General features: G+C 43.6%; 1 protein-coding gene and 1 non-coding gene across 2 annotated transcripts; one reads left to right on the top strand and one right to left on the bottom strand.

Moving 5' to 3' along the window:
- The first annotated feature begins 26 nt into the window (after window positions 1-26).
- LOC113908342 lies at window positions 27-128 on the top strand. The gene has a single exon (XR_003515423.1). It is a non-coding gene; the product is annotated as a U6 spliceosomal RNA (small nuclear RNA).
- A 9327-nt stretch (window positions 129-9455) lies between these two features.
- Window positions 9456-15186, bottom strand: ZNF830 (zinc finger protein 830). Its single transcript, XM_027625929.2, has one exon. It carries the CDS (start codon window positions 15153-15155, stop codon window positions 14046-14048), a length of 1110 nt encoding a protein of 369 aa, XP_027481730.1. The 5' UTR covers window positions 15156-15186; the 3' UTR covers window positions 9456-14045.
- Window positions 15187-15254: the final 68 nt, after the last annotated feature.

Below are 15254 nucleotides of genomic sequence, written 5' to 3'. Positions count from 1 at the left end.
CAAGGGAAGAAATTAAGAGGTTCTTAGTACTTGCTGGAGCAGCACATATACTAAAATTGGAACATACAGAGATTAGCGTGGCCCCGTGCAAGGATGACCTACAAATTCCTGAAGAGTTCCATATTATTAAGGAAGATTTTTTTCTTTATTGTATCTGTATGGGGTGGTGTATGCTAAGTAAACTTACTGTGGCATTCATTTCATAATGTATGTAAGTCAAACCTTTATGCTATGTAGGCCTTAAATTTATGTACTGATGTATGTCAGTTACATCTCAATAAAGCTGGGAAAAAAGTTTCTTGTGGTGATCCATGTGAGAGATGAAAGTGGCCTGAACACGCTCAGTTAGTTGGGATGGAGAGGAAGAGACATTTTTAAAAAATACTAAATATTTGGATTTTAAATTATCTTCTAGACAAAATACTACTCATTTACTTAAAGATGAAATGAGAATGACTTGAGTGAGCAGGTAGATAATGGTGCCATCAACTGAAATACAAAATGAGAAGTAGCTTTTTGAGATAAAAGGATGAGTTTTGTTTGGGTATATTAAGGTTGGCTGGTAGGTTGAGGACAACCACAGTCCCACTGTTTGGAGTGGGGCAAAGTCTCTAATGTGATGCAGAATGAACAAGGTCTTTGGGGTTGGAAGGTCCCTGGAGGCTCAAGTCCTACCTGGCAGATGAGTAATCCTGAGTCATCCTTCTATCATTGCATTTACTACATTGTTTTGAGAAGCCCCTTGACTTTACCTTTTTCCGTAACCCTGTGCTGTCAAATGCTGTCATTGCTAGCCACATGTGGCTATCGAGCTCTTGAAATGTGGCTAGTCCAAATGGAGATGTGCTGTATGTGCAAAATGCACACTGATTTCAGAGATGTGCTGCCAAACAAAAGATTGTAAGATATCAATAGTATACTTATGTTGATTCACCTGTTAAGGTTATATCTTGGTTATGTTGGGCTGTATCAAAATATGTTATTAAAATTAATTTCAACTGTTTTACTTTTTTGAAAATGTAGTGCCTAGAAGATGTAAAACTGCATACTCAGCTCACATGATCTTCTATTGGACAGCATTACGCTGGACTTCAAATGTTTGTGGAGGGTGACATCTGGGCCTTATGCATCTCTTTATCCTCAATGCCCAGTGTAGTACTGGGCTCTTAGTAGGCACTCAGCAAGTATTTATAAATAAACTCATGAGTGAATGGAATGAATGAAACTCTGAAAGGATCAGCTCCCTCAGAAGGATGTTTATTACATTGTAACTTTGACAGTGTTAGATGTTAATGAGCAAAAGGACTCAGGCTCTTTTTAAAAAAAATTTTTTTTTATTAATATATAATGTATTATTTGTTTCAGGGGTACAGGTCTGTGAGTCATCAATTTTACACAATTCACAGCGCTCACCATAGCACATACCCTTGCCAGTGTTCATCACCCAGACACCCCATCCCTCCCACCCCACCCCCCACTCCAGCAACCCTCAGTTTGTTTCCTGAGATTAAGAGTCTCTTATGGTTTGTCTCCCTCTCTGGTTTCGTCTTGTTTCATTTTTCCCTCCCTTCCCCTATGATCCTCTGTCTTGTTTCTCAAATTCCTCATATCATTGAGATCATATGATACTTGTCCTTCTCTGACTTATTTCGCTTAGTATAATACCCTCTAGTTCCATCCACATCCAAGATTTCATTTTTTAAGGCTGCATAATATTCCATTGTATATATATATATATATATATATATATATATATACATATATATATATATACACCACATCTTCTTTATCCATTCATCTGTTGATGGACATCTAGGCTCTTTCCATAGTTTGGCTATTGTGGACATTGCTGCTATAAACACTGGCGTGCACGTGCCCCTTCAGATCACTACATTTGTATCTTTGGGGTAAATACCCAGTAATGCAATTGCTGGGTCGTAGGGTAGCTCTATTTTCAACTTTTTGAAAAAACTCCATACTGTTTTCCAGAGTGGCTGCACCAGCTTGCATTCCTACCAAGACTCAGGCTCTTAATGTTTGTTTTGCTTGATTACACCTCCAAGGAACCCCGAATCTTTTTGATTCACCCCCACCTCTCCCATCTCCCTGCTGTAAAATGGAACTAGGTGTGAAAGCTGGCATTTGCATTTCATTAGAGAAGTGGGAACTGCAACCAAGGAGAATGAAGTAATGTGCACTAGGCATAGCAGGGCTTTAGAACCACAGAGTTAGGTGTGAATGATGTTCCACCACTGGCTGTGTAAACTTCGTCTGTTTTCTTAACTTCTCTGGGCTTCAGTTTTCATGGGGAAATGGGAATAAAAATACCTTCTAGGATGGGGTGTGACAGTTAGATGATATGATTGGTATTAACTTGGGAACTGCCTGGCAGTATTTCAGTAAATGTACATTCCCCTCTACTCCCCAGCCTGGATACATTCATATCACTGCAGGGTTGAATCCATCAGGCAAGTACTGAATGCCTCCTCTGTGTGAGGCACTATTCCAGGAAGTGGAGTAGCAGTGAAACAAAACAGACCAAAAAAAAAAAAAAAAATCTCTCCTCAAGGAGTTCAGAGGTTAGTGTGGGAGATAGATAATAAACAGTAAATAAAATGCATAGTATGTACTCTGATGATGAGTGCTATGGAGAAAAAGAAAGCAGAGGAGGATAGGAGGTGCCAGGCAGGGTCGGGGTGGGGGAGTTGCCGTTTTAAACACAGAGGTCAGGAAGGCACCCCCCCCAGGTGACACTGGAGTAAAGACTGAACAGGATGACTGAGAGCCTGCATGGTGTTCTAGGGTGCAGGGAACATCAAGTAAAGGCCCAGAGGCCAGGATATGTCAGTCATGTTAGGAGATCAGCAAGGATATGGGTGTGCTTACAGTGCAGGAGAAGAGCTAGAGATGAGGTCAGCAGGGTATCTGGAGACAGACCCTAGAGGGCCTTGTAAACAGAGGTGTTGCCGTTTATCGCAGGTAAAATGGGAAGCTCGTGGATTGTATTGAGCAGAGATTTGGGTTTTAACGGGACTGCTATGTCTGGCTGCTGTTTAGAGTCTGGGAGGTCAGTCAGGTGAATACTAAGTTGACTTAACACCAGGGGGAAATGAGGGCAGCTTGGGTGGTAACAGTGAAAGAGTAACCCAGTATTCATGTAAATATTTGTAAGTGCATTTTTCCAGGGAGCACTTTTATTGAAGTCTTTTTTTTTTTAAGATTTTATTTAGAGAGATAGAAAAGGGGAGCAGGGGGAGGGGCAGAGGGAGAGAGAGAATCTCGAGCTGACTCCGTGCTGTGCGCAGAGCCCAACATGGGGCGTGGACATCCCTGGGCTCGATCCCAGAACCCTGAGGTCATGAGCAGAGCCGAAATCAATAGTCAGACACTCAACTGACTGAGCCACCCAGGCGCCCCTTGCTTTTATTGAAGTTTTAAAGCAATTCCATGATCCAAACCAAGGATCACCTTGGTGGCAAATAAGCAGGATATCTCCTACCTATTCCTAGTTATTCAAAGTCCCACGATTAAGTCCTTCCCTCAGACCTTGATGCTAAATCCTCCAGGGAGCTGATTCTGTTTGTGAGCCTCTCAGAGCTTCTGCCACCCCCTGTAAGACTGTAGCATCCCTGACCCAGTCTAAGCTCATTAGGATTGTTAACAAGAAAAAAAGAATGAGGGGAATGGGTAGATTCTGTTGTTGTTGTTTTTTTAAAGATTTTAATTTATTTGACAGACAGTGAGAGAGGGAACACAAGCAGGGGGGAGTGGGAGAGGGAGAAGCAGGCTTCCCGCGGAGCAGGACTCGATCCCAGGACCGTGACCTGAGCCGAAGGCAGACGCGCAATGACTGAGCCACCTAGGCGCCCCTCTGTTCATTTTTTTATGCTACTTACTATGGAAGCTTGGCAGCCACAGGCAGGAATAGGGGAAATACTTCACACCTTCCCTAGAGACAGTGTGGGGCACTCGTGAGGCTAGTTTGCACAGTGGATTCCCTTTTTAATAAGCTCCGGTCTATGAATCACATAAATCTCAGCACTGAGAGCCAATTTTACGCTTTGGTTTGCTTAATAGTCACACAATTAAAATAAGTTGTAAAAAACGGGGATGGTGTTTGCCAGGATAAATATTTAAAAGGGAACAGCTGTAGGAAGATGTAATAATTCAAATCAGCTCATGGCTCTTTATTTTCAATAAAGGCTGTGGAGGTTGGTTCTTAACCAGTGGGGTTTCTTGGCCTCTCCTTGGAATATCTTTGTGCTGCAGCTGCCAGGGTGAGGTAGGACAGAGAGGTCAAGTGTGCCTCTGGGAATAGCTGGTCCATGACACAGAGACAGGGACGGGGTTTAGGACCCTCAACCCCAGGGTTGAGGTCACAGATAGAGAGTGAGGGAGACTCCAAGTTGTTACCATTTTCCCTAAACTTCTAGATTGGGTTTTCTTGTATGAAGTCCTGGTGGTCATATTTTTTTTAGCTGGCAGATTAATAACTTTCAAAGGGGAAATTTATTTTACAAAGAGATGAGCCTATTTGGGAAGTAAACTTAAGTTCTGTCCCCTCCACTGGACTCTGGGCTGGCTGAGAGGTAGCAGGGATACCAGTTGGTTTTCCAGCTTCGATATGGTGGTGATGGGGGAGCAGAAGGCTAGCTGAGGACAAAGCACAAGGTGACACCCTGCAACCTCCCCTCCCTGCTCCTGGGTAGGATATGTGTGACATTCCTCCAGGAAACTTCCAACTATCTTCATGTTAATAAAGCTTTGCTAGAGGAAAAAACCACCTTAGCTTGATAATAGCAAGGCCTCCAGTATCCTGAGAGTCTTCTTTACCATATGAAAGTCCTTTTGGACAGCTCCCTTTCTGCTTACCTCCCCCAGCTCCCAGTATAGAATGAGCCACCCCTCACACCCCCGGTGCAGCAGCTCTTGCTGCCTACAGGTCCTGTCCCTGCGCTTTAATAAAACCACCATTTTGCACCAAAGATCTCAAGAATTCTTTCTCGGTCGTCCCCTCTGGACCTCACCCCACCAAACTTCACCTACATTCCAAAACTGCATCAGTGGCAGAGGTTGAAGATGAGGTTGAATGCTTCTTTCCTTTCTTGTACCTCATATGCCATTTCCTTTATCCCAGGAGAGCTCCTACCCCTCTTCTCTCCTCTGGGAGCTTCTGTCCGCGCCTTCTTACCGAACCTTCTCGACCATGCAGCGCACTGTGCTCTCCCTCTCCAGCCTTCAGCTTCTGTCTTGGTCTTGGTGATAGTAAAGGAAAAAACTCAATTGTTTCCATTTATATGATAGACCGTGCTCTCTGAAAACTAAACTTCTGGCACCAGACCTGTGGGTTTTCTACATCGGGCAATGGAAGGGTTTCGGTTAAGGGCCCAGCCCCACCAGACTGCCCCCTTGCCCCACTTCAGATGCCAATCCCAAGTCCAGGGTATCACCTGTGCTTCTGCCTGACCACCCCTAAATCAGAGCTTCCCAGGGCCCCCTCCGCGGGTTTGAGAAATGTGGCAGAGCAGCTCACAGAACTCAGGAAAACAGTTTAGTGACTGGATTACCTGTTTGTGAGAAAAGGATGGAACTCAGGAACAGCCAAATGGAAGAGATGCGTAGGGCAAGGTATGTGGGAAGGGGTGCTGAGCTTCCATGCCCTCTCTGGACACGTCACCCTCCCAGCACCCCTGCTCGTTCACCAGCCTGGAAGCTCACAAATCCCATTCTTTCGGGGTTTTTATGGAGATTTCCTTACATAGGCATAATTGATTAAATCATTGGCCATTGGTGATTGAACTGAATCTGTAGCCCCCTCCCTTCCCAGAGGTGGGAGAGGGGTGCAGAACATTTAACCTAATCACTGGGTTGGTTCCCCTGGCAACCAGCCACACCCTTAGGGGGGCTTCCCAGAAGTCACCTCATTAACATAAACTCTGATGTGGTTGACAGGGGATTGTTTTGAGTAATGGATGACACCTTTATCTCTCTCACCTCTCTAATCCCTTAGGAAATTCCAAGGGTTTGGTTTTTTTATTTTTATTTATTTTTAAAAAGAGTTTATCCATTTATTTGAGAGAGCCAGAGAACGCGTGCAAGCACGGGGGCGAGGGTGGCGGGTAGGGGTGGAGGGAGAGGAACAAGCGGACTCCAGGCTGATGCGGGGCTCGGTCCCATGACCCCGGGATCACGACCCGAGCGGAAACCAAGAGCCAGATGCTTAACCGACTGTGCCACCCTGGCACTCCTAGAAAATTCCAAGGGTTTTTAGATCAATGCCAGAAATGGGGACAAAGGCCAAAATATATATTTCTTATTATAAATCACAATATCACGGTGACAGACAGAGATGGGAGGGCCTAAGGGAGTGCTCAGATAGCATAGTACCCACAAATAGTTTTAAGGCTTGGGGAGCAAACCGACTCCATAGATAACACACAGCTGATGAGTGGGAAAGTCAGACCATAGACTTGATTGCCCTCTTTCTGCTGCCTATACCAGTAGTTTAGTGAATAATTGGGTCCTGCTCAATTTCTTATACCACTTACAATACAACCAGCTTATAGTTATCTTGAACATAAGGGTCTTGTCTTCAGTCATTTATTTAGTAGTATTATTGGCCTGTACTAAAAGCATTACATGCGCTGAATTCATTTAACTCTCTCAGTAATTCTAGAAGGTAGAAACTCTTAAGTCTCCTTGTAGTGGAGGGAAAGAGGGGTGAGGTAGCTTACCCAATGTCGTGTAAAGAGTGATGGGCCACACTGCCCGGTCTAACTTGTTTCCCAGTTGCAATGTCGGGAACTTAAGTTGTTCTTCTTGATCCCATCAGAAACCACTAGAGAGTAAAATTGATTGCTGGTGAAATGGAGAAAGGGTGGGGCGGCGTGGACAGAGTCTGTTAACAAACTACAGAAAACAACAGCTTCCAGCCCAGCCAACCTCTCTGAACAGCACCAGGTTTCCTTAACGTTGATCGTAAACTTCCCTAATCTTAATTCTTGTTATCTTGGGGGATCCTTTCCCATTTTCCACATTTCACTATTAAATAATGGAATAGTGGACCAGGAATCAAGTTCCACCTAATGTTAGCCATTGCTGAGTGACGTTGGAGAAGTCATTAGATGGTGGCAATGACAGTCGTTTTACCTCTGGGGTGTGTTGAGACTTGAAAACTGATGTGAAGGTTGTGCATAAACGATACTCTCACTATGTGAGTATAAGGTGGTGTTAAATAATGATGCAGGGTAACACTGGGGACTCTGGGATTGTTGCCTTGAGCAAGCTCCTCACTTCTTCACATCAGTCTCCTCGTTGGTAAAATGAAGGTATTATGTAACTTACATGGTTGTTTTGAGGATTAGAGACAGTGTGTATCAAACCCTCACACCGTGCACATGTTAGGAATCCAGTAAATGGTAGCTGTTGTTAATAATAACCTGACAACCTGGCTTGGTCGACACTCTCTTATAACCACATTTGGCAGAATGGTAAGCAAACGACACAGGCACACGACAAAAACATCAATAACCACCACCATCAACCACCTCATCAGTGTGGTTCTCTGAACTCCCCTAAAGGTGACCGCTGGCTCCCAAGGGCACATGAAACTGGCCAAACGCTGGTAGCAAAATGGAGGTACAACCAGATGGAACGCCTTTCCTCCTCTGAGAGACTGGGAGTGATTTCAATGAAGGATGGCCGAGTGCAGACTCACTCTGAAATAGCTTTGACTGCCAAGTGACAGGAGGAGGAAGCCAAGTGAAATGGTGGGTAGCAGAGAGAGGACTGAGGGCTGAGATCAGCCCGGAAGCAATGTGTCCTCACGGACTCTTTGATCTTACTCCGCTACTGATTCACTTTCTTCCTCCTTCCCTCCACTTCGGAGGCCTCTAGGCAGTCAGGGCTGCCCACACACTCCTGCTGACAATCTGGACATCCCTTTTGCTTGTTTGGTGCCATGAGGACGTCTGAGCGGCTAAATGCCGAGGTGGACCATTACACTCCAGAGGCTGTGGTGGATACTCCTCTTGGAGCAGGTGAGAGCCTCATGTGCCAGAGAAGGGAGACACTAGGGAGGAAAAGATTTCTCGGCCCTTTAAGCCGCTGAGTTGACTTTTGTTCTGGTTCCAACTTCCACGAGTTAGCTTGGTCTTTTTACCAGTTTTCCAAGCAACTTCCTACCATGTGGGTATTTTCATTCTGTAGATATTTATTGAGCTCTGTTAGTGCTGGGCATTATTTTAGGTTGTGGGCAAGACAGACAAGCTCCCTGCCCTTGTGGAGTTTATATTCTGGTGGGATAGAGACATAATTCATGTGCAAATAAACAAGCTAATTCAAGACAGTGCTAAGTTTAATGAATTCACAGAATGATGTGGCAGAGGGACAAGAGGTCGGGGTTGGGGGATGGCTGTTTATGCCTTCTGAGGAAGAAACATTAGGGCTGAGAACGGAATGGTAAGATTGCCAATGCTGTTTGAAGTCAGGTTCTGGGCAGAGGGAACCGCAAGGTGCAAGTCCTAACAGGGCACGTCTGAGGAACAGAAAGCTCAGCAGCCAGTACTGGGACATGGAGAATAAAGTGGGGAGTGTAGCAGATGAAGATAGAAGACAGGTCGCTGCGTGGGGGCCTATGGATCACATTCAGCCCACATGGTGTTATTGAGATTTCACTAAAAACAAAAACAATCTTGTCATGCCTCTTGATAATTAAAAAGACTTGGCCATGCCAGGCTGCTACTGAATGATGATAATTGATTTCAACATAGAGCATTATGCTCTCCTGCCCTATCCACCCCCCTTTAGCGGGATTTGGGGTCGGTCATTAGCTCACAAGTAGTAGACATTTGAATCAGCAAATGCTGAGCACCATGTGAACTTAATAAGGGCCTGGATTTTTTTTTTCCCCCAAGTGTGATGGAAGCATATGATGAAGGGTTTTCAGTGACAGTGACAGTGACATGACATACATTTTTAAAACATCACTCTACTTAACTGTGGCTAGGGTGTGCATGCGAGAACAGGTTCTCTTGCACACTAACGCAAGAGATGGTGGCTAGGACCGGTGGAGACAAAGTAGGAGACAGATTCTGGGCATATTTTAGAGGGAGAGCTGCCAGGACTTGGCTAATGCATTAGATTTGGGGGGAATGAAGGGGAATGAAGGATGACTCTCAGGAGAAGGGTCAAGGCTAGGGATATAAATTGGGAGTCACCAGTATAAAGGTGATAGTTAAACGCACAGGAATGGATGAGATCACTGAGGGAGGAACTGTAGACAGGAAAGAGAATGCAGAAAAAAGAAAAAAGAACATAGGATGCAGAGTTTTGGGATTTTTTTCCCTGTTCAAATTTAAAGCTTCCTTTTTTTTTTTTTTAAAGATTTTATTTTTTTATTTGACAGAGACACAGCGAGAGAGGGAACACAAGCAGGGGGAGTGGGAGAGGGAGAAGCAGGCTCCCCGCCGAGCAGGGAGCCCGATGCAATGCAGGGCTGGATCCCAGGATCCTGGGATCATGACCTGAGCCGAAGGCAGATGCTTAATGACTGAGCCACCCAGGCGCCCCAAATTTAAAGCTTCTCAAGTAATTCCTGATACACAGGCTACTAGATTCTTAGTATTAAAAAGCAATCTAAAATGATCTATCTAGCCACCATTCCTACCCATATACTTACTCAAATCCCCCTACACAAACATCCAGCCAAGTAGCCAGCCAATTAGTGCATCATTAACAGGAAACATACTATTTCCATTGAGACCTTGACTCCGTGTTCATTAGAAAGTGGTTTTTCTTCCTATCAAAATTTTAGGTGAGTATCTATACCTCCAGAAAAGGAGAGTGTTGAGAGTGAAGGGGCAGGGCACTATTCGTAATTACACCAAGACAAATGGGACTTAAGGTGGGCAAATCTTGTAAGTAATAACAGTAATACTTTAGCCATCTGTCTCCAGATAGTCAATTGAACGACTTTAACAATGTTTAAAAGGTGAGATGCCACTTGTGTCGGTGAAATTAAAAATTTGGAGTTAAAAGAAGTCTCAAGAAAATCACCTGCTCTAATTACCTTAGTTTCAAAGAGGGAATTAAGGGGCATTGAATTGTTAGACTAAAATCAAGTTAGCATGTGGCAGGGGGAGACTACGCTATCTTCCTCAACTTACGATGGGTTTATTGGGATGTAATCCCATGGTAAGTCCCGATAAACCAATCGTAAGTTGAAAATGCATCTAACATAGCCAACCCACCAAACATCACAGCTTAGCCTAGCCTACCTTAAACGTGCTCTGAACACTTACATTAGCCTACACTTGGGCAAAATCGAACACAAAGCCTATTTTATAATAGAGTGTTGAATGTCCCATGTGATTTACTGACTACTTCACTCAAAGTGCAGAACCGAATAGTTGTGTGGGTACAGTGGCTGCCTGGGAGCCGTGGCCCACTGCCTCTGCCCAGCATCACGGGAGATTGTCGTACTGCCCCCCGCTAGCCCAGGAAAAGATTCAAATTCAGAATCCAAAATTTGAAGTACAGTTTCTACCGAATGTGTATCACTTTCCCACCATTGTAAAGTCGAAAAATCGTGACATAGAACATTTTAAGTGGGGGACCATCTGTAAAATACATACTTGTATTGCATTTCAGTTTATAAACCCTTCACACGTCATGTGACCTGAGGCATCTTTTTTTTAAGATTTTATTTATTTGAGAGAGAGAGAGAGAGAGAGAGAGGGAGAGCACAGAGGGAGAGTGAGTGGGAGAAGCAGACTGCCCGCACAACAGGGAGCCCAATGTGGGACTTGATCCCAGGACCCTGAGATCATGACCTGAGCCAAAGGCAGACACTTAACCGACTGAGCCACCCAGGCACCCCCCACATTATCATCACTTGGTAGTAGGGTGCACTAAGGTTTGGAGATGTGACTTGCCCAAGATCGCTAACCCTTAAAATGTAGAGTGGGAACTTGAACCTGTGTCTTGTTTTCTCTTGCCAACTCCGCTGTTCTTCCTATTGCTCCATACTAATCTAGTGATCGTTACTACTAAATTAATTTTTCTCCTGGAGTTTTAATTCCACAGCCTCGTTTCCTGGTGTATAAAAAGTAGTCATTACTTTCATCATTAAAGGAAATACAAAAGTGAGAGTATTTTCCAAGTTGTAAGCCACTGGGCAAATTTACATTTCAAGGCTAGTTAGTTCAGCTTTTTTTCCCCTCCAGTTAGGGGAACTACATTAAATTGGTAAGTGAATTGGTGAGAGGATTACCTTTGTAGCATTTACAGTAACTCTAATAAATTGTTGGCTAAATGAAGGGGTTCTCTAAAAAGAGAAGAATGATTCGAAGAAATCCATGGGACTAAGTCTTACAATTTGGGAACGTTGGTGGGTTTGAAGTCTAATGCCAAAACCTATTTGACCCAGCTCAAAGACGTATAAAGGAGCTCTCCAATGTGTGGAGGATCAGGAAGGATCCACTAATTCCTGTAGCTTTTTACATTGATCAAAGACCCAACAAGGATTTCCTTGATTTTGCTCAGGGCCCCACCATTCATTCTCTGGGATACAAAGCGTGGGGAACAGAGCTTTCTGTCCCTCCTAAAAACCCACTGCTGTTTTTATGTATAGTAATGGCATTCCTTAAACTCCTTAACTGTTATAATTAAGGATTCAACAACCTCAAGGATATTCAATTGTTGACTTAAAAGTTCCAACTCCTTCGAGCATGGAGTTCAAGATCTTCCATAACGGTTCATAATCTACCTTTCTAATCCTAACTTCCACTGTTGTCAGGAATGAACATTCCACTCTAAATTGGTCTGCTATCTCCTGTGCATGTTTTTTCACTCCTACACAACTTTCTCTTTAAGTCTGTGCTATCCTTTCTTGTTAGCCACATATGGCTAGTACTTGAACTGTAGCCAGTCCAAACTGAGATGTGCTAAGTTAGATATACCCAGATTTCAGAAATCTAGAACCCCCTAAATGTAAAATACTTCATTAATGATATTTAAATATTGACTATATATTGAAAAGTGAATATTTTGGATATATTGGATAAAATAAGTTACATTAAAACTAATTTCATGTTTTTTACTTTTTCATGTGGCTTCTAGGAAATTGAAAATATGTATGTGGCTTGCATTGTATTTTTAAATGGACAGTGCTCTGCAAGATCATCAGCCTAGCCTCTTAAGCCAAGGTAAGACAGGGCCTACTACTCAAGCCCACCTTTGTATTCTCTCATTCTTAATGAAGTGATGGATGATAGAAAACTCTGAGTACCTGTGGGTTTATACATTTAAGGCAGGCATGCCCTCTGTTATACTGACAGCTCAAGAAAACAGACTTTCTGCCAAAGAGAGCAAGATAGTTAATATACTCAAGAAGTGTTAGATAACTTTTTCAGGGACCTACACTAAAAACCCCCAAGCCCTTGAATTTCATCTCCTGTTTTTCTTCTACCTCTAGTCACTAAAATGTTAGCCCTTCCTGTTAAAATGTTTCAACTTTATTCCTTTACTCTCAGTCCATAACTAATCAAAGTCTTGCTCACCGAGCTTTTTTAAAATCTAGTTTCCAAGTAGTCTCCCAGCTTCTTTCTCCCCATCCACATTCATTCCATCTTATATACTGCAACTAAAATCATCTTCCATAATTTTTTTTGCAAATATAATTTGTTAAAAAACTTCCACTTTTCCTACATTGCCGACAGAGAGAATTCTTTCATCTAGCATCCAAGTGAGGCTTTTTCATACCTTATCTCTTGGTACTATTCTCCATAAAACCTGAGCTTTAGAGCAACTAGACTTGGTTTATGTAAAGCGCTTAGAACCACATCTGTCATATATTGTAAAAGCTTTATGTTTTAGCTATTATTATTACCACTCACTTCCATTTGAGAATGCTGTATGCATTTCTACCCCTGGAACACTGCTAATTCCATTTTCATTTGAATACCTCTATCGCTAAAGGGAAAAGGAGTGATTTTAAACAATCAATGACTGGAACAAGCTAATTGTTACTCCTTGAGAAAACAACTTATCCTCCCAACAATGGACAGAAACTCTGAACCCTAATTTACTATGAAATGTAATAAAATTTAAGACTGGATGAAATCTAAATATAAAGTAGTATTTCTTTTATACAATAGACAGTAAACTTATGGAACATGGTATTTGAAAAAAACAAAGCCTGAAAAAACATAAATGGGTTCTGGATTTAGGGCCACATAGCTCTCCAACTTTGGCGTATATCAGAATAACCTGGGAAGCTTTCAAACCTAAACAGACGCCTGGGCCCTGCTCCAGATTTATTGAATCTCTAAACGTAAGCCTCGGGCACACGAGTGTTTTAAAAGCTCCAAGGTGATTTTTATGCACCTTTTCAAAAGCTTGGTGCTTTCCATGTGCACCTACACCCAAGAATCACTGCTTTAATCAAGAGAAATATTTGGGATATATCACCATGTGCTCCTAGTGCATGTTTTTAAAACAGAAACAGAATACTCAGAGAATTGATTTGCCCTGAATGACTTATGTGTTTATGAATAGTATTTAAAAAACAAAAACAACCCCGTCCCCCACCTTCCTGCAAAACACTCTTGAGTTGATTTAGGGGATTAGAAAAGAAAAAGTCACACATATCCCAAATACCACACTTGGTTTTCATCTAAAAGCTTGTCTGTTGGCTTGGCTTCTACTTATTTATAAATTTCAAAACAGAATTACTTAAGTAAATATATATTTAACTATATATAATATTTACAGCTTACAGACTTGACAATTCAAAATTATACACTTAAGTAAATGTGTGAAAAAGGTGACCTTTTAGTATATAATAGTTCAAAAATTTCAAAAACAACTTTACCTCAAGAATATTTTACACCAATTTTCAAAAGTGCTATCTTCACAGGCTCATTGTATCTCAACAACCCAGTTAGGTTAACAAATATCAGGGCATGAAATAACCAGTATCCTATCCAGAGACAGCACTTTTGGTACCACTGTAGAGGGTATGAAAATCTCGGGTCTTTGAAACCCTATAACAAAGCCCCTTTTACCCTCCAATCCTGAGACAACAAATCTTGTAGTTCTCCCTCATCATCGCTGTCAACATTCTCCTCTTCCTTTTTCTGAAGTTCTTTTATAGTCAGAACCTCTTTAAGCTTATGTTTTATTTCATCCTGGCGATTCCGAAGCTTTTCCACCCGACGGTAACATTCTATCTGCTCATCGATCTCCCCAATTTGCCGGTCCAACCGTCCCTCCTCATCCTCTTCGGCAACTATGGCTTCGGAAATGGTATTGACCTGTCTCATGGCCTTTTGAAATTCGTCCCACTCTTTGTCCATCTGATCCTTTGGGGCATCAACCTTTCGTACCCTAGCATCTATCTCAGGGTCGTCAAAAAAGCCTTCCGGTAATGCCTCCGCTGTGTTTTCTCTCCTTTCCACGACTTTTTCATGTATTTCTGCTTTCTCAATTGACCCTGAATGAGGAATTAAAGGGGCCTTGGGAGGATGTGTATCTGAGAAACCGCCTGGCAGCATACCACTTGTTGCCTCTCTCGACGAGGAAAGCGAGTGTTCCTTGCCCTGTGCGTCGGACGGCTGCTTGCTAGTGTCCCCTCTTTTCCCTTCTCCTCCCTCTTCCTCCTCCTCTTCCTCATCTTCATAATCAGGGAGTAAACCGAGTCCCGAAACCTTACTGAGGGTCGCTCTGGCGGACTCCTTCCCTGCTCTGTCAAAGTTGGTGGGCAAAGCGGATGTGGAGGGCTGTACCTGAGGCAGCGGAGAGGCCTTGGGTCTTTTGGCATCCTGGCCATCCGCATCCGACGCCTTCCTCTTGGCTGACTGAGGCCCTGCGCTGGAGGACGGACTCTGGGTGGCTTCTTTCGCGCCTTTCAGCTCGGCCACTTTCTCACGGTGCTGCTTTCCCAGGACGTGAGTCTGCCACAGGAGCTCGCTCTTCACCGGGGTGTTACACAGGGCACAGCTCAGCTGCCCCAAACGGTTGTACTTCGCAAATGGAGATTCTATCCGTTTCCGATTGGTGCTCAGACGCTGCTTCTCCTTCATCAACCGCCGCAGTTCGTCCTGATTCACCACTCGCTTCCCCGCCGGAGTGCGAGCGGAGGCGGAGGACGCCATCTCGGCGCCCGGACCCAAGGTGATTCTGGCTTCCGTGCGGGCGAGGCCTGGTAACGTCATTTCCTGTCTCGGCGGCGATTGGCTGAGGCTCCGGAAGGC

This window comes from Zalophus californianus, chromosome 16 (assembly GCF_009762305.2).
Source record: "Zalophus californianus isolate mZalCal1 chromosome 16, mZalCal1.pri.v2, whole genome shotgun sequence".
Taxonomy (NCBI): domain Eukaryota; kingdom Metazoa; phylum Chordata; class Mammalia; order Carnivora; family Otariidae; genus Zalophus; species Zalophus californianus.
The sequence above is the reverse complement of the archived record's forward strand: the minus strand, read 5'-3'. Positions and strand labels throughout refer to the sequence as shown.